The sequence below is a fragment of the Oncorhynchus clarkii genome, chromosome 17 (assembly GCF_045791955.1).
Source record: "Oncorhynchus clarkii lewisi isolate Uvic-CL-2024 chromosome 17, UVic_Ocla_1.0, whole genome shotgun sequence".
Classification (NCBI taxonomy): Eukaryota; Metazoa; Chordata; class Actinopteri; order Salmoniformes; family Salmonidae; genus Oncorhynchus; species Oncorhynchus clarkii.
In genome coordinates this window covers 54,046,920-54,071,962 of record NC_092163.1, presented here as the reverse complement: position 1 = coordinate 54,071,962, position 25,043 = coordinate 54,046,920, and the positions used below count along the sequence as shown (strand labels likewise).

The 25,043-nt window shown below is 43.3% G+C and overlaps 2 protein-coding genes across 5 annotated transcripts in view; both read left to right on the top strand.

The window, feature by feature from the left end:
* Nucleotides 1-432: 432 nt before the first annotated feature.
* On the top strand, nucleotides 433-10,767 carry LOC139371124 (adaptin ear-binding coat-associated protein 2-like). Its single transcript, XM_071111206.1, has 8 exons — nucleotides 433-619; nucleotides 5,722-5,822; nucleotides 7,772-7,876; nucleotides 8,051-8,132; nucleotides 8,243-8,351; nucleotides 8,448-8,589; nucleotides 8,704-8,788; nucleotides 9,696-10,767. The coding sequence occupies exons 1-8, from the start codon at nucleotides 519-521 to the stop codon at nucleotides 9,733-9,735; spliced, it is 765 nt and encodes a 254-aa protein (XP_070967307.1). The 5' UTR covers nucleotides 433-518; the 3' UTR covers nucleotides 9,736-10,767.
* A 592-nt stretch (nucleotides 10,768-11,359) lies between these two features.
* Nucleotides 11,360-25,043, top strand: part of LOC139371123 (rootletin-like) — a 42,539-nt gene continuing 28,855 nt past the window's right edge. Inside the window, exons 1-11 of one of the 4 annotated variants that reach the window (XM_071111204.1) lie at nucleotides 11,370-11,513; nucleotides 18,193-18,319; nucleotides 18,610-18,755; nucleotides 19,734-19,766; nucleotides 19,944-20,135; nucleotides 20,474-20,557; nucleotides 20,682-20,782; nucleotides 20,878-21,043; nucleotides 21,150-21,256; nucleotides 21,360-21,587; nucleotides 24,897-24,987. In XM_071111204.1, coding sequence (XP_070967305.1) covers nucleotides 18,621-18,755; nucleotides 19,734-19,766; nucleotides 19,944-20,135; nucleotides 20,474-20,557; nucleotides 20,682-20,782; nucleotides 20,878-21,043; nucleotides 21,150-21,256; nucleotides 21,360-21,587; nucleotides 24,897-24,987 — 1,137 coding nt within the window. In that variant the 5' untranslated portion in view covers nucleotides 11,370-11,513; nucleotides 18,193-18,319; nucleotides 18,610-18,620. Of the gene's footprint in view, nucleotides 11,514-17,407; nucleotides 17,586-18,192; nucleotides 18,320-18,609; nucleotides 18,756-19,733; nucleotides 19,767-19,943; nucleotides 20,136-20,473; nucleotides 20,558-20,681; nucleotides 20,783-20,877; nucleotides 21,044-21,149; nucleotides 21,257-21,359; nucleotides 21,588-24,896; nucleotides 24,988-25,043 lie in introns of those variants that run through there. The other 3 variants (XM_071111202.1, XM_071111205.1, XM_071111203.1) reach the window with 3 other exon arrangements.

Sequence of the window (25,043 nt, the reverse complement as noted above, 5' to 3'; positions counted from 1 at the left end):
AGTGTCCCGTCCTCCCAGGCTGCTGGCCTGGAGTAGGATCAGATAGGAACAAAGTAGTGGAATAGTGGTGAGGTTAATGGGTGCAGGGTTAGTAGGTAGAGCATTTTTATTTCATACAGTGTAATGACTGCATCCTGCGGAATAGTAGGCTGATATACAGCCAATGCAGTAGGTGGCGGCATGTACCTATAACATTTGTTTGCGGACCGCCATAATACCAAAGAAGATATGCGTGTGTTTTTATATATACATGCAATGACATTTGGAATGTCTTTATTCTTTTGTAAGTGTAATGTTTACAGTGCATTTTTTTGTTTTGTTTATTGTCTATTTCACTTGCTTTGGCAATGTAAACATGTGTTTCTCATGCCAATAAACCCCTTAAATTGAATTGAGAAGGTGACTGTAGTAGTCATCCTCTCCAAGAGAGGCGCTCTTGAGCTGTAAACGTTACGGTGCAGTGGGTTCATTCTCCCCCTATAGCAGTTAGAAGTTTGGAAGTTTTTTTACTTGCCAAAATGGCACTGGCAGACGACGGTAGTTACGAGTCAGTGATCTGTGTAAAGCCAGAGGTTCATGTGTACAAGATCCCACCCCGTGCCACTAACCGTGGATATCGGTGAGTTCTTTTATGGACCCCACTTTGTTGATGAACTTTCTTCTAACTACTCGTTATTAGCTAGCTTGCTAATGCGTTAGCAAATCATCATGAACAAGTGGAAACTGGATGATCCAGGAAGACAAGGTTGTTGCTAGCTAATGTTAATTTGAAATTATTAAATTATTGAATGCATAAAATGGAGAGTAGATGAATATTGTTTCAGGGATAAAGTTTTGTATTCATTTAGTAGGCTACCTATGCAGCAAGTTAACTTTCAATATGCTGTGAGGTGGCACCTTTGTTTGGCTAGCTAACTTGCTAGCTTCTAAATAATGCTAGCCAGGTGAGTTAAGTTAGCAATTAACTTTAACGAGTTAGTTAGCTATAACCCTGTAACGAGTAGTTAGACTGATATGGTTTGTTCATAGTTAACAAGTTCAAGTAGGCAAGTCTGCTTTATTTTGGAGTGTGTGCAATGCTAAATAAATCGTGAATCCCTAAAACATGCCACTTAGGTACAAGTGACTTGTAACAGGTTAGGAAAGTATTTTCGCTAACCCATACCCTTAATAGAGTACCACAGTATGAGTCATAATACCCATAAAACCTAGCGGTCAAACAGGGAAATGGTTCCAATCGTTTTTCAACCATTAGTTTTTCCCATAGGGGATTTTAGGAACTTAAAATAAGGGCTGTGTTTTGTGTAGGCTTATTTGACTAGTTGGCTAGCCTTCCAGTAAAAAATACAAAGGCTTGCCTGTCAACTTTTCATTGCGTAGCCTGGTGTGCCCTCCTGTAGACTCTTAAATGGTTCTTCACCAACATCTTCAGTGTCGTAACCAAATAGTGTCTCATTTGTTTTACAGATTAATCTTATGTTTTGAGAAGGTAGATAACAGTTTATTACTAACATGAGTGAATCATTTAGGTAAAAAGTTGGATATAAAATGGTGTGGTCTGTCACGCAGTCACATTTTACAATATACAGCATGTCCCACAAAATGTGTAATTTTAATTGAGTTTTCAAAAAAGTAACTTAAACTGCAACAAATTGGTGGTCAGCTAGCTAGAAGGGTGTCTTTAGTTGCAAAACATACTGGTATTTTCCAAGCCGTTTTAAATGTTGAGCTACAGGTGATTTAATCCTCCAACCGCTAGTGTGTCTGAAGTTAAAGGGCGTCCAATGTTAGCTAGGACAAGGTGACTAAACAATATATTTGCCTGTATTTACCCCCCAAAAATAAATGATCATTAACTACAAATGCCAAATCAAGGCGAATATCTCTGGATTAACTATCCAATGTTAGCTAAATGTAGTAATTAATACATTGTTTAAATGTCTTTTGAATGGACAATTCTAATACCTGTTAGCAAAGGTGTCAGGTAGAGATGACGTGTAGAAGCTTGCAGGGATTTGTAGTGTTGCGTGATCTACTTTGATGGTAGTTACAAGGATGCCAACTAGTCACCTTTTGATGAAATTTGCCATTTTGAATCCAAAATAGGTGACCTACGTGATTCGTGTAGATCCGATGAGAAGTTTAGGGGGGGGGGGGGGCTTTGGATGACTACTGGCTGTATGCGAACGAGTGATGCGCGTTTGGACCAATACTGTCTGTATTCAAGGTTCACACAACAGAATGCAGCACGAGACTGAAGAGAAGAGACAACCAATTTGATAGTTACATCATCAGTGCACGCTCTGGAAAGACAGCGGGGGAATGGAAAGGAAGTTTGCCAGAACTTACAGCAGCACGTCCCCTGAACGATAACGAAGAGGTAGGTGGACAGATGACTCGGTCTATTTTGCTAGCACAGACTGGAATGTGTTCTGGGATTCATCCAATGAAATTGAGTATACCACCTTAGTCACCGGCTTCATCAATAAGTGCATCGATGACTTCGTCCCCAAAGTGAACGTACGTGCATTTCCCAACCAGAAGCCATGGATTACAGGCAACATCCGCACCAAGCTAAAGGCTAGAGCTGCTGCTTTCAAGGAGCGGGACACTAATCCAGACGCTTATAAGAAATTCCGCTATGTCCTCAGACAAACAGGCAAATCGTCAATACAGGACTAAGCTTGAATCCTACTACACCGGCTCTGATGCTCATCTGATGTGGCAGGGCTTGAAAAATATTACGGACTACAAATGGAAAGCCAGCAGCGAGCTGCCCAGGGATGTGAGCCTACAGATGGAGGTAAATGCCTTTTATGCTCGCCTCGAGGCAAGCAACACTGAAGCATGTATGAGATCACCAGCTCTTCTGGGCGACTGTGTGATCACGGTCTCCGTAGCTGATGTGAGCCAGATCTTTAAACAGGTCAACATTCACAAAGCTGCGGGGCCAGATGTATTACCAAGACATGTACTCTAAGCATGCTCGGACCAACTGGCAAGTGTCTTCACTGACATTTTCAACCTCTCCCTGACCGAGTCTAATACCCAATTCGCATACCGCCCCAACAGATCCACAGATGACGCAGTCTCAATCGCACTCCACACTGCCCTTTCCCACCTGGACAAAAGGAGCACTTATGTGAGAATGCTGTTAATTGACTACAGCTCAGCGTTCAACACCATAGTGCCCACAAAGCTCAGTACTAAGCTAAGGACCCAGGGACTTAACAACACCCCCTACAACTGGATCCTGGAGTTACTGACCGGCCACCCCCGTGTGGTAAAGGTAGGCAACAACACAGGAGGTCGGAGACCTGGCAGTGTGGTGCCAGGACATCTCCCTCAATGTGAGCAAGACGAAAAGGAGCTGATCATGGACTATAGGAAAAGGAGGGCCGAACAGGCCCCCCATTAACATTGAAAGGGCTGAAGTGGTGCTATCATGGTCCAAACAACAAGACAGTTGTGAAGAGGACACGACACCAGCTTTTCCCCCTCAGGAGACTGAAAAGATTTGGCACTGGTCCCTAGATCCTCAAGTTATACAGCTGCACCATCGAGAACATCCTAACCGGTTGCATCACCGCCTGGTATGGCAACTGCTCGGCTTCCAACCATAAGGCACTACAGAGGGTAGTGTGTACGGCCCAGTACATCAGTGGGGCCAAGCTTCCTGACATCCAGGACCTATATACAAGGCAGTGTTAAAGGAAGGCCCCAAAAGTTGTCAGACTCCAGTCAACCGTCATACTGTTCTCTCTGCTGCCACACGGCAAGCGGTACTGGAGCGCCATGTCTAGGACCAAAAGGCTCCTTAACATCTATGGGATCAGTGTCGTCGGCCCCGCGCGGGACGGTTGAGCTAACGTAGGCTAATGTGATTAGCGTGAGGTAACTAAACAAAACATCCCCGGACATAGACATCTAAAGGCTAGGGCAGAAAGTTTAACAACAATTTAAGCTAGCTGCATTGTTCAATTTACAGTAGCTATTACAGTGAAAGAATACAATGCAATTGTTTGAGGAGAGTGCATAATTCTGAACTTAAATGTATTTAAAAACCAATTAGGCACATTTGGGCAGTCTTGATACATTTTGAACAGATATGCAATGGTTCATTGGATCATTCTAAAACTTTGCACATAGACTGCCGCAATCTAGTGGCCTAAATGTGTATCAATGTAAATAATCCGGGTGGCCATTTGAGTAATTGTTCAGTAGTCTTATGGATTGGGGGTAGAAGCTGTTAAGGGCTTGTAAGTATTTCACAGTATTTCACTGAGGTCTACACCTGTTGTATTCGGCGCTTGTGACGGATAAGATTTGAAACATTTTGGGGGTTTACAGTTGGGACAATTAATGGACAGTTGGGTGAAACTCAACATTGAAATTAATAAAAGGTGACTGTACTCTAGAGAATATAGATCTAGCTATAATGGTATTACATATCTTACATAAGAACCAAAATTGCTTTTCACAAGAAACACTTTCCCACCTTCCTATGTAATGTTGCATGACTGTACCAACAGTAACAACCACTTACCAACCATGACTGACTGTCTGCATGTTTGAGCCTCTGTAGAATGTCCCGTGCTCCCAGCTAACACTAACATTTCCTGTCACATTATTTGAGAGCAGATTTGTTTGAGGTTCCTTAAGCATGCCACTTCGATACAGCTACGACTTTTTCATATCAGGTTAGTATACTTAATGTAGCAGGTAAAGTTAATTAGGTTAAGGAGTTGCCCTATTTCCCAGGGCAAATGACCTCAAGTTCAGCCTGCTTTGTGGTTACTCCATTGGGCAGGTGATTTTTAGATTTATTTCCTCCTGATAACAACCAATATACAAAGAATTCCAGAAGGTTAGTCATTTTGTCAGTTTTGGAAAAAGTACCCAATTGTCATACTTGAGTAAAAGTAAAGATGCCTTAATAGAAAATGACTCAAGTAAAAGTACTACTTGAGTAAAGGTCTAAAAGTATTTGGTTGTAAATATACTAAGTATCTAAAATAAATGTAATTGCTAAAATATATTTAAGTATCAAAAGTACAAGTATAAATCCTTTCAATTTCCTTATGTTAAGCAAACCAGGCGGCCACATTTTAGTTTTGTTATTAATTTACGTATTGCCAGGGGCATGATCCAACTCTGACATTAATTTACAAACGCAGCATGCGTTTCGTGAGTCCGCCAGATCAGAGGCAGTAGGGATGACCAGGGATGTTGTCTTTGATAAGTGTGTGAATTATACCATTTCTGTCCTGCTAAGCATTCAAAATGTAATGAGTACTTTTTGGTGTCAGGGATAATGTATGGCGTAAAAAGTACATTTTCTTTGGGAATGTAGTGAAGTAAAAGTTGTCAAAAATAGTAGTAGTAAAGTACAGATACCCCCCAAAACTACTTAAGTAGTACTTTACCCCACTGCTTTTTGGTTCCTCCCCTGTGTGTAGGTGAAAAAGGTACATTTTCATCCAAGTGATCATAATCACTCGAGAAACCAAAAAATACTCTTCATGTCAATCCCTGCATCCCATGCTCTTTAGAAAGAGCAAGCTACTGATGTTCTTTATGTAGCCTAAGACTCCCATTCTGTTGCATGGTTTGAGATTGCAATTATTGCATTACACAGTTTGATGGGTTTTAGTAAGCCCAAAAGCTCTGTAGCAAAGCAGTCATGACATGCAGGAAGGGTGCTTCACTTTGTTTTTGCAGAGCTGCTGACTGGAAGCTGGATGAACCAGCATGGACTGGCAGGATGAAAATTATCTCTATAGGAAAGCTTGCCTATATCAAGCTAGAGGACAAAAACTCAGGTAACTACATCTGTCAGACTGTCATGGCTACATCTGTCAATACAGCTGCTGCGCTCATGTCTCTCACCTTGTCTGCTTCATATATGCATGCATACAGTTGAAGTCGGAAGTTTACATAACCCTTAGCCAAATACATTTAAACTCAGTTTCACAATTTGACATTTATTCCTCGTAAAAAATGTCCTGTCTTAGGTCAGTTAGGATCACAACTTCATTTAAAGAATGTGAAATGTCAGAAAAATGTTGTAATTTATTTCCGCTTTAATTTATTTAATCACATTCCCAGTGGGTCAGAAGTTTACATACTCGATTAGTATTTGGTAGCATTGCCTTTAAATTGTTATACTTGGGGTCAAACGTTTCGGGTAGCCTTCCACAAGCTTCTCACAATAAGTTGGGTGAATTTTGGCCCATTCATCCTGACAGAGCTGGTGTAACTGAGTCAGGTTTGTAAGCCTCTTTGCTCGCACACACTTTTCAGTTCTGCCCACAAATGTTCTATTGGATTGAGGTCAGGGCTTTGTGATGGCCACTCCAATACCTTGATTTTGTTATCCTTAAGCCATTTTGCCACAACTTTGAAAGTATACTGGAGTCATTGTCCATTTGGAAGACCCATTTGCGACCAAGCTTTAACTTCCTGACGGATGTTTTGAGATGTTGCTTCAATATATCCACATAATTTTCCTTCCTTATGATGCCATCTATTTTGTGAAGTGCACCAGTCCCTCCTGCAGCACAGCACCCCCACAACATAATGTTGCCACCCCCGTGCTTCACAGTTGGAATGGTGTTCTTCGGCTTGCAAGCATCCGCCTTTTTCCTCCAAACATAGCGATGGTCATTAAGGCCAAACAGTCAGATTTCTGTTTCATCAGACCAGAGGACATTTCTCCAAAAAGTACGATATTTGTCCCCATGTGCAGTTGCCTTTTAGTCTGCCTTTTTTTAATGGTGGTTTTGGAGCCGTGGCTTCTTCCTTGCTGAGTGTCCATTCAGGTTATGTCGATATAGGATTCGTTTTACTGTGGATATAGATAATTTTGTACCTGTTTCCTCCAGCATCTTCACAATGTCCTTTGCTGCTGTTCTGGAATTGATTTGCACTTTTCGCACCAAAGTACGTTCATCTCTAGGAGACAGAACGCGTCTCCTTCCTGAGCAGTATGACGGCTGCGTGGTCCCATGGTGTTTATACTTGCGTACTATTGTTTGTACAGATTAACATGGTATCTTCAGGCGTTTGGAAATTGCTCCCAAGGATGAACCAGACTTGTGGAGGTCTTTGCTGATTTCTTTTGGTTTTCCCATGATGTCAAGCAAAGAGGCACAGAGTTTGAAGGTAGGCCTTGAAATGCATCCACAGGTACACCTCCAAATGACTCAAATGATGTAAATTAGCGTAACAGAAGCTTCTAAAGACATTACACAATTTTCTGGAATTTTCCAAGCTGTTTAAAGGCAGTCAATTTAGTGTATATAAACGTCTGCCCCACTGGAATTGTGATACAGTGAAATAATCTGTCTATAAACAATTGTTAGCAAAATGACTTGTCATGCACAAAGTAGATGTCCTAACCGACTTGCCAAAACTATAGTTTGTTAACAAGAAGTTTGTGGAGTGGTTGAAAAACGAGTTTTAATGACTCCAACCTAAGTGTATGTAAACTTGGGGCGGCAGGGTAGCCTAGTGGTTAGAGCGTTGGACTAGTAACCGGAAGGTTGCGAGTTCAAACCCCCGAGCTGACAAGGTACAAATCTGTCGTTCTGCCCCTGAACAGGCAGTTAACCCACTGTTCCCAGGCCGTCATTGTAAATAAGAATTTGTTCTTAACTGACTTGCCTGGTTAAATAAAGGTAAAAAAAAAAACTTCCGACTTCAACTGTATATAGATATATATATCTCATGATTTCCAGCTTTTAGTCTAACTGAATTCTGTATTTCTTAGGAGAGTTGTTTGCCCAAGCCCCAGTGGAGCAGTATCCTGGATGTGTGGTGGAGGCAGTCACAGATTCCAGCAGATACTTTGTGGTTCGGATAGAGGACGGCAATGGTAAGATGCCATCACAATCAGAAAGACACCAGCAGAAATACATCACCATGCGATCTGATATGCTGAAAAAAATATATATTTTGGGCAAAAAAATCCATTGTAGTTTGAAAGGTTAATTGCGAAACAGTATTCTAGCTAGTACATCGGTCTTCTCATGCACTTCTATTTTTAAAGGACGACATGCATTTATCGGCCTGGGGTTTGCTGATCGTGGGGACTCCTTTGACTTCAATGTAGCTCTTCAAGACCACTTCAAGTGAGTCAACCTCTCATGTCTATCCTCTCTTTGGTTTTGGCATCAACATCCATTTTCACATTGGAACATTACGTACAATCTAACAAATCTATCTGCCCCTTTTTCTACAGGTGGGTAAAACAGGAAGGTGAGCTGGCGAAAGAGGAAGCATCTCAGAGCACAGCACCCAAACTGGACCTAGGCTTTAAAGACGGACAGACTATCAAGATCAGCATTGGGGTGAGCATAAATGGTGGAATGAGGAGAAACAAAAATGGGATGAAGAAAAGGTGATACGGACATGCTAAGAAGGGATAGGGATTTTCTTTGTCTTAGAACATAAAGAAGAAGGATCCAGGTGCCAAGTCTAGGCCCATGGGTAGTGGCCTTCTCCTTCCTCCACCAATGGCTAAGGGTGCAGTCCTTGTATCCCCTCCTGGAGGCCAGCAATCACCTCCACCTACGCAGTCTAACACAGGTAACCTCATTAGGCTATAGAGCTCAATGACCCAATGTTCCATTACCACTGCTCAAGCACATGTTAACATGGATCATTCTAAATCTACTTTTGTTTTTATCCCACCCCCTCCAGCCTCTCTTTTAGATTTTGGAGGCCCGGTCCCTGCCGCCCTGCCCACTGCAGACCTGTGGGGAGACTTCACAGCAGCTGGTGCCAGGTCAGTCTTAGAGCTAATGGTTTAGACCAGAGATGGGCAACTTTGATGGGCGTGGAGGCCACACAAATCAGAAATCATCATGATGGGCTGCAGTTGCTCACAATTCTGCGTACACAAACAGCTAATTTCCTGTAATTATACACATTTTGCCATAGTGGCAGGAAATGTTTGCAGTTTTTAGTATTATATCTGAGCGAGACTAACAAAATCAATGGGGTTTCCCCCCGATGGTAATTCAACTATGATAACAAGTTTAGATAACTGGCTGACTTAGCAATCGGACTTTGTTTTTAGCTGACATGGGCTAATTGACTGACTCATAACAAAAGAAACTGCCGATGCACAACCAACTTTGTGTATTCTACTATTCTGTTACCCTTTTTGTATTCATTTAACTAGGCAAGTACGTTAAGAACAAATTCTTATTTACAAATGACGGCCTACCCTGACCTCCCCTAACCCGGATGATGCTGGACCAATTGTGCGCCGGCCTATGGGACTCCCGATCATGGCCGGTTGTAATACAGCCCGGAATCGAACCAGGGTCTACAGTTACGCCTCTAGCACTTAGATGCAGTACCTTAGACCGCTGCGTCACTCGGGAGCCATAAATTACTTGGGAGCCACTATTACTGTACTATTGTGTATTCTACTATTCTAACTGGCAACAGTAAGTTAAGACCCCGACTGAGGAAGTTGGCAGGCCTTATGCATTGTGTTGTGGCAAGGGAAACTGACTAGAGATCACAGGGTTACTAGCTCAAATCCATGATGAGTTTAACTCTCTCATCCCGTTGGGTGAAGCTTTTAAACAGTTTGATGGGGGGGGCATATATCAACATTTTGTCATCCATTCATGTTGTTAACCTTCTCACATTCACACATCATCCTCTCCCCCTCACCACAGCTCCAGTCAAGACACTGCTAAAGGATGGGTGCAGTTTTAACTGTGAGATGGACTACACACACAGGCTCCTAACATTCCCTGGACAGAATGATTGTGAGAAATTAAATGTGGGGAGCTCAGTCAACTGACAGGTTGCTTGGCACAAATGATGCTCTACATTACATACTCATTGTTTGCCTACACAAATGTATAGATTCAAACTGTCACAAGTCAGTGATTGACCAGCACGTCCTTTTTAGATACAAAGACAATATTACTATTTTTAGATACTTTAACTATGCAGTCAGAAGTGACCCTTCATGTTGTTGCTGATCAAGTATGTATTATTTTTCTGTCACTCTGACCACCTGAAAATGATGCATTCCATGTTAATGACACCTTCAGGTGGTCTACTCATCTCTGTCCCTCCCTCAATTTCTCTCCATTTTACACAAATCTGGATGTCAACCTTTCTCCTCATAACTGTCATCTGACCCTTCACCTTACACTACTCCTCGCTACAGCCCAGTACCATCATCTCGTTGAGTCATCCAACATGATTAGGTGTAAAGTTTAGTATTTGTATGCCTTATTTGTTGTTGAATAGGGTGAATATTTTTTGTTTTTATGTTCAAGTATAACATGTCACTCTTATGAAGGACAGGTCACAAGGTTGGGAGTTGTCTACTTCAATGTTGCTTTCCAACCTCTTTCAAACTGTACTCTTGGCTTAAGAGAACGTATAGTATCTGTTCATATCAGTCTATCTTGGGCAGCCAGGTCAAACCAATGTCTAGTTTGGATTTTGGTTAATATGTGGTGGTAGGTTGGAGAAAGGCAACATTGACAATTATTTTATTTGTTTACATAGCATATCATGTATCTTTAGCTACCTTTCCTGTTCCTTTTTGTTGAGTGGCCTTTGTCAACCCATACTTTACCCTAATAGTGCCTTTCAGCGAACGGACAGTTGGATGTTTGAGCAAATATTTGTCACAAATTAAAGCCAAAAGTGCCTTTTACGCAAATCAAAATCACCTGTATAAAATGTAAAGCAACACTTTATTGTAAATAAACCATTTGTTGTTCCTTTTCTGTTTTCATTGTTAGGTTGACTTCCCAATACACAGGTAAGGAAACAGGGGTAAGCGTGTTTAACAGGTAGTTATTTTGACTTTAGACTAGGAGGTCTGTTTCCTTGGTTCCGTCTCCATGACTGGTGTTTGTTTGAAGTATGACTGACAAGCCTCTCCGCAAACGTTTTGCTTCAGTGTACAAGAGAAGGAACTATGCCAGTGTATGTCATCTGACACCAGAATTCAGGATTATATTGTTTTATTAAGGTGTTAAGACTGCTTGGACTGAAACTGTCACTGGTAACTGGAGAAGGTGCTAGGGTGAGTAGTGGGTATTAAAAAATATATATATTAGATTAAATGTACCATATTCTACACATTTACTTTTAGATAGTTGTTAGCCTAATAATGACACTGCAAGGTGGATTGAAGGCTACATGTCACATACAACTGAGTACTTTTCTACAAAACATTGGGCTATCGCTCTTAATATTTGCTTGGCCCTAGAAGAGACATTGCTCATGATTTACTGGACTTAGACTTTCATGCTTATGGTACAGTACAGTGCCGATCTCGGGTATCAAGTCCCTCCCCGGAAAGGGTTTGGGGGAGAGCTGGAAGCAAATCGACGTCAGCAGCATATTGCTGCAAGTTGGCTGACTAGTCTAGTAAAACATTTAAAATCCGAAACGGTAGTCCAAGTATCCTGCTCTCGAATACGAATGGAGTTGACAACTATGCACTCAACCCTTATTCATTCTAGGTAAGGTAATGGCACTCGTTTGAATGGGCTGTGATTTTGGAAAGGAAGTGGTGAATGTCCTTCGCAGAGTATCGGCTACTCTGTTTATTACGGGAAACGAAAGGAAATACTATTTTCACTGGATGTCCGCGTTTAATTGGGACCATCGTCCATAAATTCAGAGAAGCGTTAAGGCGGCATATGGCCTCCATGGAGGCAGGCAGATGCAACCGTATCGGTGATGCGATTTTAATGCACGACATGTTTACGTACCCGTCGTGCACGCAGGATCATCACATTTGTCACTGAAATGGTGTGTTTTGGAAATCCATGTATTCTGCAACAATGTTGCCGGTTAACAAGCAATAGGCGTGTTTTACGAATAAGATGATTGTAACATCAGTAGGCTGGCGTTACTCTGGGTGACCTAACTTCTCGCTTTGCAACATTGTTTCCAAGTTTTTTTAAACGTTGATTGGGCGCGTCAGTGGGGGGCCATTGTGGTTGGTCACGGAAGTCTGGGTTTCATCAAATCAAAAGTTTATTGGTCGTGTACACAGATTTGCAGGTGCTGCGAAATGCTTGTGTTTTCTAGCTCCAACAGTGCAGTAATATCTACCAATACACACAATCCCATTAAGAAATTAACGTCATAGTCAACATAGCTAAAAGAACTAACGCAAAAATCATGCAGTACACTCAGCGTGGCAATTACACCAGCAGGCCCCAGTGGCAATAACTTAATAAAACCAAAAGTTTACCTTGACTTGGACGCGTTCCAGTGTTGGATAGCCATAGCCAGCTTGCTAACAGCATCCCGCTGTGACACATTTTAGTGGCCTTTTATCGTCCCCTGCACAAGGTGCACCTGTTTAATGATCATGCTGTTTAATCAGCTTCTTTATATGCCACACCCGTCAGGTGGATGGATCATCTTGGCAAAATAGAAATTCTCACTAACAGGGATGTAAACAAATTTGTGCACGAAATTTGCTTATAGTGCGCATGGAAAATTTCTCCAATCTGTGACCAATACTTTACATGTTGCTTTTACATTTTTGTTCAGGGATATAATGCTGTGTATAGACAGTATATTAATATATAGGTGTACAGCAGTAGTTATAGGATGAGCCATCACTACAATATATACATATAAAGTGGGTAAAACAGTTTATATATATTTTGTTTTAAATTGGGGTGGATCAGCTTAGTATAGCGGAAAGATTGTTGCTTCCATCAGTGTAATTGTCTGCATCATTTCCAGTCCCCATATCTTTTTTTGGTAAATATATACATGTACAAACATATGCATACATAAACATTTATACATACAGTGGGGAGAACTAGTTGAGACACTGCCGATTTCACAGGTTTTCCTACTTAAAAAGCATGTAGAAGTCTTATCATAGGTACACTTCAACTGTGAGAGACGGAATCTAAAACAAAAATCCAGAAAATCACATTGTATGATTTTTAAGTAATTAATTTGCATTTTATTGCATGACATAAGTATTTGATACATCAGAAAAGCAGAACTTAATATTTGGTACAGAAACCTTTGTTTGCAATTACAGAGATCATACGTTTCCTGTAGTTCTTGACCAGGTTTGCACACACTGCAGCAGGGATTTTGGCCCACTCCTCCATACAGACCTTCTCCAGATCCTTCAGGTTTTGGGGCTGTCGCTGGGCAATACGGACTTTCAGCTCCCTCCAAAGATTTTCTTTTGGGTTCAGGTCTGGAGACTGGCTAGGCCACTCCAGGACCTCCTTAGTTGCCCTGGCTGTGTGTTTCGGGTCGTTGTCATGCTGGAAAATCCAGCCACAACCCATCTTCAATGCTCTTACTGAGGGAAGGAGGTTGTTGGCCAAGATCTCGCGATACATGGCCCCATCCATCCTCCCCTAAATACGGTGCAGTCGTCCTGTCCCCTTTGCAGAAAAGTTATTTGAGACTGTGGTCCCAGCTCTCTTCAGGTCATTGACCAGGTCCTGCCGTGTAGTCCTGGGCTGATCCCTCACCTTCCTCATGATCATTGATGCCCCATGAGGTGAGATCTTGCATGGAGCCCCAGACCGAGGGTGATTGACCGTCATCTTGAACTTCTTCCATTTTCGAATAATTGCGCCAACAGTTGTTGCCTTCTCACCAAGCTGCTTGCCTATTGTCCTGTAGCCCATCCCAGCCTTGTGCAGGTCTACAATTTTATCCCTGATGTCCTTACACAGCTCCCTGGTCTTGGCCATTGTGGAGAGGTTGGAGTCTGTTTGATTGAGTGTGTGGACAGGTGTCTTTTATACAGGTAACGAGTTCAAACAGGTGCAGTTAATACAGCTAATGAGTGGAGAACAGGAGGGCTTCTTAAAGAAAAACTAACAGGTCTGTGAGAGACGGATTTCTTACTGGTTGGTAGGTAATCAAATACTTATGTCATGCAATAAAATGCTAATTAATTACTTAAAAATCATACAATGTGATTTTCTGGATTTTTGTTTTAGATTCCGTCTCTCACAGTTGAAGTGTACCTATGATAAAAATGACAGACCTCTACATGCTTTGTAAGGAGGAAAACCTGCAAAATCGGCAGTGTATCAAATACTTGTTTTCCCCACTGTACATACATATCTATATACAGTGGGGCAAAAAAGTATTTAGTCAGCCACCAATTGTGCCACCAATCCACCATCATTTGCAAATAAATTCATTAAAAATCCTACAATGTGATTTTCTGGATTTTTTTTCTCTCATTTTGTCTGTCATAGTTGTACCTATGATGAAAACTACAGGCTTCTCTCATCTTTTTAAGTGGGAGAACTTGCACAATTGGTGGCTGACTAAATATTTTTTTGCCCCACTGTACATACTTGTTTTAGAATATACCTTTATTATTCCCTGCAAACCCTACTACCCTTCCCCCAATTGGAGTAAACTAATACATATCATGCACATTTTACAGACACAATCTATTTTACAATAGTTATTTTGTTTTTAGTCCTTCCTCTATTTCTTACGTCCATCCAGTTTGATTTGTATTTGTAACCGGGCTATTTCACAACATTTCTGAACCTATATATAAAACAGCATGTTAACATTATTAAAGTGACCAGTGTTGGATGACTATGTACATAGGGCAGCAGATACTAAGGTGCAGGGTAGTGACAGTGTCAGGGCAGGGTACTGGGCATGGGTGGCAAGTGATGACTGTTTAGCAGTCTGATGGTCTGTAAATAGAAGCTGTTTAACAGTCTCTCAGTCCCATCTTTGATGCACCTGAACTGTCTCCGACTTCTAGATGGTAGTGGGGTAAATAGGCCATGGCTCGGAAGGGGTCAAGCAGAATTTCTTCAGCTTCCTGAGGTTGAAGAGGCGCTATTGCGCCTTGTTCGCCGGTGTGGCGGGACCATAAAGGGGGAAGCTTAGTCAGTTGTACAACTGAATGCCTTCAACTGAAATGTGTCTTCTGCATTTAACCCAACGCCTCTGAATCAGAGAGGTGCGGGGGGCTGCCTTAATCGACATCCACGTCTTCAGCGCTATGGGAACAGTGGGTTAACTGCCTTGCTCAGGGGCAGAACGACAGATTTTTACCTTGTCAGCTTGGGGATTCGATTGGTTACTGGCCCAATGCTCAGTGATGTGAAAGCCAAGTAACTTGAAGCTTTTGACAATACACCCTAACTGTAGCCTATAACAATGCAATATTCCCCAAAAGACTATCTTAATTTATATATTCACAATAATAATAGTTAGTATTAGTCGTTTGTAATTCTGCCTGACCACAATTTATTCATCATTTATAGCAGAACAGCTTACATTTGTAGAATGCAAAGACTACTCTTGCTCGTTCTAGTTTAGATACCACTGTACAGTATTACATAGACATTCCAGGGATTACAGCAGAGAGTTTGGCTATAACTGACAAATGAATGAATCCTTATAGCCTACGGGTAGCTTATACATGCTTTACCAGAGGACAGAAAACAGACCCACACCCAGATTCATTACCCAGGTTAAACCTGTCTGAGCTATAATAGGCTAGGCCTAGTTTGCTAACTTGCTTATTGTTACAGTACTGGTAATTGCATGGTAATAGGATCACTTAGGGCCTGGAGTTTTTACTCTCATGACCTGACCAGGAAAAATTGTGGGGCCTTTGTTGTAGACCTTAAGATGTGCTTTATGATTAACCTAAGGTTAACTTATTCACAAAGATTCAAATGCTGATCTTGCATGCTCAAAAAAGTATCTATTACCCTTGCCTCTATACAATGCAGCTCTGCCAGGACACCACAAGAGGGCCCTTAACCCAAAACAAACCCTAACAACTGAATGTTGGGCTGTAATATTTAACATTGTCCGAATATACAGTAGTTATGTGGCAGTATAAAATGTCTCAATATTTTATGCACACCTTTCAAAATGACAACATGCTGAAGGTTGTGGTTAAGGCTGAGCTTTGTGAATAGAGGGGTCTGTTATTGACATTCTGAGTCCCTCTCTTTTGTAGGCATGTCTGTAACCATGGTAATTCAAGCATTGAAGTGGTGTGGCAGGCACAGTGATCAAGCTGGGCCCCCAGATACTGAAAAGGGGAACACATTTGTTCTGCTTTTCCTTCCTTGTTGTTCATGTGTTGTGTGTGTTAATATATTGTAACATTATAAACAGTGACCGATATGTAGTCACTGTCACCAAATTTCCCATTTATACAGAGGGGTGTAGGGATCATGGATGCCCCTTAACGTAGCCGCCCTCATCATTATTCATACTGTGTAGCCTAACAACTCTTCCTTGTCTAATTCTATATGACAGAAGAAAGTACTGTATGTCACTAATAGGCCTGATGAAAGGACACACAGACTTCTTAAAGGTCCAATGCAGCTGTTTTTATCTCAATATCAAATAATTTCTGTTTAACAAGTATGTACCCTACTGTGATTGTGTCTTTTTGACCAATTTAATTTAAAACAAAAATAGCTTCTTTAAAAATCCCAGTAAGGTTCTGAGAAGTATTTATGTCTGGGAATAAAGCCCTTTTGTGGGGAAAGACTAATTCTGATTGGCCCAGTGGGGAGCCAGGCCCAGCCAATCAGAATTCGTTTTTTTTTGTGAAGCTATTGTGTCTTTTTGACCATTTTAATTGGCTTCACCCCTGCACAGTCATGTGAAATCCATAGATTAGGGTCTAATGAATTTATTTCAGTTGACTGATTTCCTTATATGAACTGTAACTCAGTAAAATCTTTTATTGTTGCATTTATATTTTTGTACAGTATAGTTATTGGCAGAGAAGTCTCTTTCTTATTGATCTATTAACTAATTCACCCCCTGCTGATGTCACCAGGCAGGCCAGAACTCCATCCCACCAAAACTTCTCAAACAGCTTTTACACCAAGGGCATTATAATCAATTTCACAGTATTATTCCAACCTCATAGTTTTGAAATATATCACGTTTTTCTCTGCACTGGGCCTTGAAAAACCCATACAAAGCACATCCTGCAGGAACTGTGAAATTTGTGCGGCCTACAAATTTCCTCAACATTTTGTTGATAACCACTAACATTTGCAGCAGATTTGTTTTATCCAATAACAATTTATTTAGTTAGCCCTACACTCAACTGTAAAAAAATATATCTAATTAAACTGCATGGGTGGCCAGGCAAAGAATGCAAACGGAAGCGCTCCTCGGGAGGGAGGGGGGATTTAAAATCTGCTAATCCCCCTGTCCTCAATCTTTCGACAGTTCTGGAGAGAAGGACCGAGCAGGGCAGTCACCTGTGGGACGTGTAAGAAATCCTGAGATTACAGCAAACTATCACAGCGTTCTGGACTGTCTGTATAGCATACATATGCTTTTATTTTTATAGTTGCTAATGTGTCGTTAATTTAGATAAGCATTTACTCGCGTGCATCCGTTAATTGCGATCTACATCGAACGGTTAATCCTATTTGATAACGCTCCCAGCGCACGGGACTGGAACGACAAAAGTGTTTTTTTCAGGCCTGAAGAAATTGCTGTTATTGAGATATTCCTCAATGAGCGACACAGATAATTCCAACACGGATTCCAAATTGGAATCTGTCATACAGGTGATGTCATGGCCAGTGCATGATTGCACTTTGATTTATCGTTTTTTTTTTATTATGGTGAATTGGTATTCTCCTGTAAATAATTGATTTACAGAAATATCAATATGCCACCAATATGTTATAATTATGTAGGCTAGTTGTAATTACAATAGACTTATTCACTGGGGATGCTGATGGTTTAACACTTCGACAGAGATGCCATACATTCTGCTCTATGTTGTGTGCTGAAAATGTGTATGTGCACTCTGCAGAGTGTGAGGTCAGTGTTCTATTCTGAACACAGCTCTGTGGTAGACAGGAGTGACTGCTGAGACACCACCTGTCCTCATGGCACTGTGCACTGCAGGGCCCTGAGCTTTAGTCTGTCTCTGAGGACATGAACTCACAAATAAGATAAGGATTGCAGAAAGGGTAATCAAATGGAAATTGGAGATTTTATTTGTCAAAAGTGTCCACATTCAACAGGATAATCAAAGTAGCCTCACACAATACTAGTAGGTGGCGGCAACAGCTGTTATCCTATCTTCAATGTACATGCTCTCTCGCTTTCTCTCCCCCTAACTCTCCTTTCTCCGATATAAATGCTTCTGTGTCTGTCTTCTACCAGAGGCTGGAGGAGAGTGTGTTGTCTGAAGAGAAGAGGCTGACAGTCCGAGGCGCCTCCCCTGAAGACCCACCTACGTGTTTACCTGCACGAGTCCGAGAGATCGTTACCAAGAACCTCAACGAGAGCCGTGAGTGGGATAGAGATAAAACTGCTGAACAGTTCATCAAATATCTACCCTGACTATTTGCATTGACCCCCTTTTTATTTGCACCGGCTCTATGCACACTCACTGTACTCTACCCACACACTCACTGTACTCTACCCACACACTCACTGTACTCTACCCACACACTCACTGTACTCTACCCACACACTCACTGTACTCTACCCACACACTCACTGTACTCTACCCACACTTGTGCTCTTCATTAACACAAGTGGTTGTCTGCGCCTCTCTCCTTCCCCTCCCCACCCCAGCACCAGGAGCCATGTCCTCCGTGATGTCTGTCCAAGAGGAGAACCGGGTGCTGCAGGTAGAGCTGGGAAGGCTGGAGGATCTGCTGGCCCATAGCAGGGCAGACCGAGATGAGCTGGCTATCAAATACAGCGCCATCAGCGAGAGGGTAAGAGACAGAGAAGAGAAGGCAGGAAAAATAGATTGAGTGGAGGGAGGGAGAGAGGGGGAGAGAGAGAGAGAGAGAGAAGTAAGTAAAAGATAAAATTAGATTATCCAGGAAAAGATAACAGGATTAGATGTGAAGTAAATAAGTAAATGGAGGTTGAGAGAGGGAGAATGAATGCATTTGTTGTAGTACTACACTAACCTGGTTGCTAGAGAAAAATATGTGGTGGGTTTAAATTCTTGACCCACCAATGTAGTCTGAAATCTTTCCCATAGAGGACTAGTCAGAGGAATTGCCATACACCAAACACTAAAGACAAAGTAGGCCACAGAGGGGAATTCCGTAGGGGCAATTTCACAGGCACATATACGGAATACCAATGTACCCCTATCTCAATTCTCCTTTTACTATTTTCTTTGTCTGCTTGGAAGAGTTTTGTCCGTCTCCTTGGTTACGGGACTGGAATGAAGTGAAGTGGCATGTTGCTATGGCGTTCGTCACCCCTGGTGATTGTAAACAGAGGCTTCAGAGGGGAGGAGAGGGGGGGGGATCAGGCCAGGGGGGGGGGTCAGTAGTATCGCGTTAGAATTTAGCCTAACTTAATGTGGTTGTACATGCAAGATGTCAGCTCTAAAACAAACCGGATATATCTCCTATGTTACCTTTGATCTTCAAATGTTCTTCAAATGGTGATTCAGATAACCTGCAGTTAAAATGACTCTTCTGACAAATGACACTGATGTAAATGTAATGCTAAAATCCAACACCCAGGCTACTATAACATGAATCCACGTCAGTGCTTTATGGCTAAATTGTAGAATACAGAGAGGCTTGTCTGTATAGACCCAGTTGTTGAGACCTACAGAGGTTCCTATGGAGACAGGTTTGTGTTTACTGCTTAGACTGAACTGTGGTGTTCTCCATGGAGAGGCCCTGAACATTCATTACAGTGCTGTTTACAACTCTCCTCAATCACAGAGCCCTCGGAGAAACCATTTTGGTCAGATACGGGTAGGTAGATGTAACTACCTTGCACCATGCAATAATTCTGAATTTATAACATAGAATTATGGTAAAACATTTCAGCATATTTTATTTTATTTATTTTCTATAGCATACCTGGCAAACCTGAAGAAAGACAGGGGTTGCAAATCAAATCATCCCAACCATGTGTTCTCATCCACATAGCTAGAGCAGGCTCTCCGCCTGGAGACAGGTGACGGGGAGCGGGATTCACCAGAGTCTCGCAGCCAGGCTCAGCAGAACATGGACCTGCGCCGGCGTCTGGACGAGGAACAGGCAGCCTACAAGCGTAAACTCACAGCCTACCAGGAGGGCCAGCAAAGACAGGCTCAGCTGGTGCAGAAACTGCAGGCCAAGGTATCACACTATGATGCATCTGTTTCCATTCACCTCCCATATATTTGGAGGTTATAGGGTGTTTTACTAGTTCATTTATAGGCCCGTAATTGTCTGTCAACCCTCTCAGTTGTCAACAGAAGAACACACACATGAACATAAAGCAGGTGGTGGCAGTGTTTTCTTTTCGTGGTTGTAATAAGTTCATGAACCTCATAGATGTCTTCCTGTATGACATCACTGTCCTACTAAGAATGAAAACATTTGATGCTGACAAATGGGAACCTGATGCTGATTACCTAGTCTATATTATGTCACCAGTCAGAGAGCAGATCACCTCACTGTGTCCTCCCCTCCAGGTCCTGCAGTACAAGAAGAGGTGTGGAGACCTGGAGCAGACTCTAGTGGAGAAGTCCTCGGAGCTGGAGCAGCACAGACTGAGTGTTCGTACTGCTCTACACCCCTATGGAGACATTCTGAAACAACTAACCATGCCATTTAGTAACAACATTGAGTTAATCTACAATTCACATATGATGCATGACTGTCATTCTTATTTCCCTTTAGGGTCGTTGTGATATGTCCAGCAACAGCCACCATCGAGACGAGGAGGATCCATGCGGCGACCTGGAAAATGCTCTCATCCGGTTGGAGGAGGAGCAGCAAAGGTTAGTGATTGGAATCTGCCTGGGCCAATCAGCAATGAAACTAATGACGTACAGAATTCAATGCAATTGATGCAATGCCGTGTTATGTTCCACAGGAGCAGCAGTCTGTCTGCAGTGAACGCCATGCTGAGAGAGCAGTTGGAGCAGGCAGGACTGGCCAATGAGGCACTCAGCCAGGACATACGCAGACTCACTGCTGATTGGTCCAAATCCAGGGAGGAGCTGGAGCAGAGGGAGTCTGATTGGAGGAGGGAGGAGGAAGTGTGTATTATAGTTTTTGTGGTTGGCTGTTTTCAATTTTCATATTAGAAGCACTTCTCTTATTTCTGTTACGTGACATTGACATTTCACAATTTCTCTCACTTAGTCTTTCCACAGTTATTTCAGCAGTGAGCACAGTCGTCTGCTATCCGTGTGGCGACAGGTGGTGGGCTTCCGTAGACAGATCTGTGAGCTGAAGAGCGCCACAGAGAGGTCCGAACAATTAACTCACAACACACTGCATTAATGCACTACATTATATAGTTGCATGCTTGTGTCTTTGAATTCTTTCATATTTCCCCTTTTTCCCTGCCAGGGACCTGTCAGACATGCGTAACGAGCTGGCCCGGGCCTCCCACTCTGTCCAGTCGTCCTGCTCCGGCCTGTCCTCCACGCTGCGCAGCCGGGAGGGAGGGGCGGCTCTGGCCCTGGAGCGGGAGGTGGCGCTGCGGGGGCAGCTGGAGCTGCAGCTCAGAGAACGGGTGGCTGAAATGATGAGCCTGCAGACCAGGACTGACGCTGAAAGGGCTGAGCTCAACGCCAGGTCAGAGAGAGAGAACTGAACACCAGGTCAGAGAGAGAGAACTGAACACCAGGTCAGAGAGAGAGAGAACTGAACACCAGGTCAGAGAGAGAGAGAACTGAACACCAGGTCAGAGAGAGAGAACTGAACACCAGGTCAGAGAGAGAGAACTGAACACCAGGTCAGAGAGAGAGAACTGAACCAGGTCAGGGAGAGAACTGAACGCCAGGTCAGAGAGAGAGAACTGAACGCCAGGTCAGAGAGAGAGAACTGAATGCCAGGTCAGAGAGAGAGAACTGAACGCCAGGTCAGAGGGAGAACTGAACACCAGGTCAGAGACAGAGAACTGAACGCCAGGTCAGAGAGAGAGAACTGAACACCAGGTCAGAGAGAGAACTGAACACCAGGTGAGAGAGAGCGAGAACTGGACGCCAGGTCAGAGAGAGAGAACTGAACACCAGTTCAGAGAGAGAGAACTGAACACCAGGTCAGAGAGAGAGAACTGAACGCCAGGTCAGAGAGAGAGAACTGAACGCCAGGTCAGGGGAGAGAGAACTGAACGCCAGGTCAGGGGAGAGAGAACTGAACGCCAGGTCAGAGAGAGAACTGAACGCCAGGTCAGAGAGAGAGAACTGAACGCCAGGTCAGAGAGAGAGAACTGAACTCCAGGTCAGAGAGAGAGAACTGAACGCCAGGTCAGAGAGAGAGAGAGAGAGAACTGAACGCCAGGTCAGAGAGAGAGAGAGAACTGAACGCCAGGTCAGAGAGAGAGAGAGAACTGAACGCCAGGTCAGAGAGAGAGAGAGAACTGAACGCCAGGTCAGAGAGAGAGAGAGAACTGAACGCCAGGTCAGAGAGAGAGAACTGAACGGCAGGTCAGAGAGAGAGAACTGAATGCCAGGTCAGAGAGAGAGAACTGAACGCCAGGTCAGAGGGAGAACTGAACACCAGGTCAGAGACAGAGAACTGAACACCAGGTCAGAGACAGAGAACTGAACGCCAGGTCAGAGAGAGAGAACTGAACACCAGGTCAGAGAGAGAACTGAACACCAGGTCAGAGAGAGCGAGAACTGGACGCCAGGTCAGAGAGAGAGAACTGAACGCCAGGTCAGAGAGAGAGAACTGAACGCCAGGTCAGGGGAGAGAGAACTGAACGCCAGGTCAGGGGAGAGAGAACTGAACGCCAGGTCAGAGAGAGAACTGAACGCCAGGTCAGAGAGAGAGAACTGAACGCCAGGTCAGAGAGAGAGAACTGAACGCCAGGTCAGAGAGAGAGAGAGAACTGAACGCCAGGTCAGAGAGAGAGAGAGAGAGAACTGAACGCCAGGTCAGAGAGAGAACTGAACGCCAGGTCAGAGAGAGAGAGAGAACTGAACGCCAGGTCAGAGAGAGAGAGAGAACTGAACGCCAGGTCAGAGAGAGAGAGAGACTGAACGCCAGGTCAGAGAGAGAGAACTGAACATCAGGTCAGAGAGAGAGAACTGAACACCAGGTCAGAGAGAGAACTGAACGCCAGGTCAGAGAGAGAGAACTGAACACCAGGTCAGAGAGAGAGAACTGAACACCAGGTCAGGGAGAGAACTGAACACCAGGTCAGGGAGAGAACTGAACACCAGGGGCCTCATTTATAAACGTTACGTAGGCACAAAAGAAGGTCTATGCCACTTTAGAAGCAAATTTTGGGATTTATAAAAACAAACTTGACCGGAGAATGTGCGGTCCTCCACGGACACTTATGACCCATACGTACGCACATAAACTGGAGGAATTAGAAACTACGACTCTGATGGCAGAAGGATGAAACTCGAGAAACGCTTTGAAATTGATACCATTGTGTAAAATAAATCAAAATATTACCTCTCACGTATTATATATGAAGAGTTCCCTGGAGTGCACACAAAAAACAGACAAAAAACATGATTTAGGATAATAAATACAAACGGAGATATCTGTTTTTGCAAAAGAACCCCTCAAATATGTTGTACAGTTTAATCGGGAATCATATTTAATTGGATCTGTAATTCTTAAACAATACTTGCATGTTATGAAATGTATTCTCATGAATATTAAGGTGAACAGTTGGACAAATTACATTTAAACTGATGCTGTTTACGATGACTCAGTCGGGCAGATACCAGTATACAGTTTCATATATTATTATCACATGTTCGTTGCGCAGAACTGTCAGTGTGGTAATGGCCTTGTCATTGTCAGTTACAATCAGGGTAATTACCACACCTGAAGGTGTTACGCAACTGGGTGGCTTTGACAATCAAATGGTTGGATATAAGAAGTCATGCAATTACAACGCGTAATGACGCACAACGGCTGCTTTGGCACTGATGGAAGATTTAGCCGTGCCTGTCCCACTTCAACTCCTTGGCAACCTCGTTAATAGCATCGATGGTGTCTCTTTGCGTTTGCAGGACTGCATCTGTGAGGACACGGCCGCTGGAGGGTTGTGACACACGAGGTGCAGTAGAGTCGCCGGGGCTGGGCGCACTCAGCTCCTGCTCAGCTGCAGCACCACTGCCCCGGTAGAACACGCAGTGACTAAAAACAATAGAAAATGTCACAATTGTTTGTGTAAATACATTTTTAAACACACTTTGAATGCATTTGGTTTACTCTTTTCAAAGTAGGGAATACTAATACCTGGATCATCCGGTGCGTCTGTCCCCCTCCACCTCCGTCACTACTCCACTCAGGAGGGATTCCCCTATAATACCGGCAAGTCGTTCGTTTCCCCCGACCTTGGCACAAACACTTTGTCTGTGTGCGGCTGCGCATTTCGACCTTTCTGTCAGGATTTGCCGTCATCGTCGGCAAATCCCGATGAAAATGAATTAGGGGCGTTTCGCTGACTATTTATAGGCAACTATAGGCGTTAAAAGGGTGGAACAAGACGCTCGCTCACGTGCGCCCAATTTCGAGTTGATTGTGATTCATAAAAGGAAACCGGCATGGGACATGTGTGCGCACTGTGTTATCAATCAGAATATTTTTGTGCTTAAGAAATGTTTGCGTTTCGTCCGTACGGCACCTTTTGACGTGAATCCTCCGCACAGTTTTATAAATGAGGCCCCTGGTCAGAGAGAGAACTGAACACTGCTCATTCACTGTCTGCGTCCCAAATGGCACTCTACATAGTACAATAGTTTGGAGCAGAGCCCTATGGGATTCAGACACTGTCTGTCTGTCTGTCTGTCTGTGTCTTTGTGTTTAGTAAGTGGCAGCCTGATCTGCCTGGTGGTGGTAGACAAATCAGGAGTGTAACGTGCATCGTAGAGATTCCATGGTATGCTAAGTGATCTGTGTGTTTATGGTCAGGCTGTCAGATGCAGTGCGAGAGGTGGAGAGGCTGAAGAGCCAGAGTGAGGAGAAAGACAGGGACGTGGCCTCACTGACCAGGAGACTGGAGGTGAGAGACTGGCCTGTGTGAACCCAGCAGAGATACTTCCTGTAGCCATTAGCCAT

Excerpts from the sequence above, each read along its gene's own strand:
- LOC139371124 (XM_071111206.1), top strand. The coding sequence starts at position 519 with ATGGCACTGGCAGACGACGGTAGTTACGAGTCAGTGATCTGTGTAAAG. Across the intron at positions 8,133-8,242 it reads GCTCTTCAAGACCACTTCAA|GTGGGTAAAACAGGAAGGTG; the intron begins GTGAGTCAACCT and ends CTTTTTCTACAG. Across the intron at positions 8,590-8,703 it reads ACCTACGCAGTCTAACACAG|CCTCTCTTTTAGATTTTGGA; the intron begins GTAACCTCATTA and ends CACCCCCTCCAG.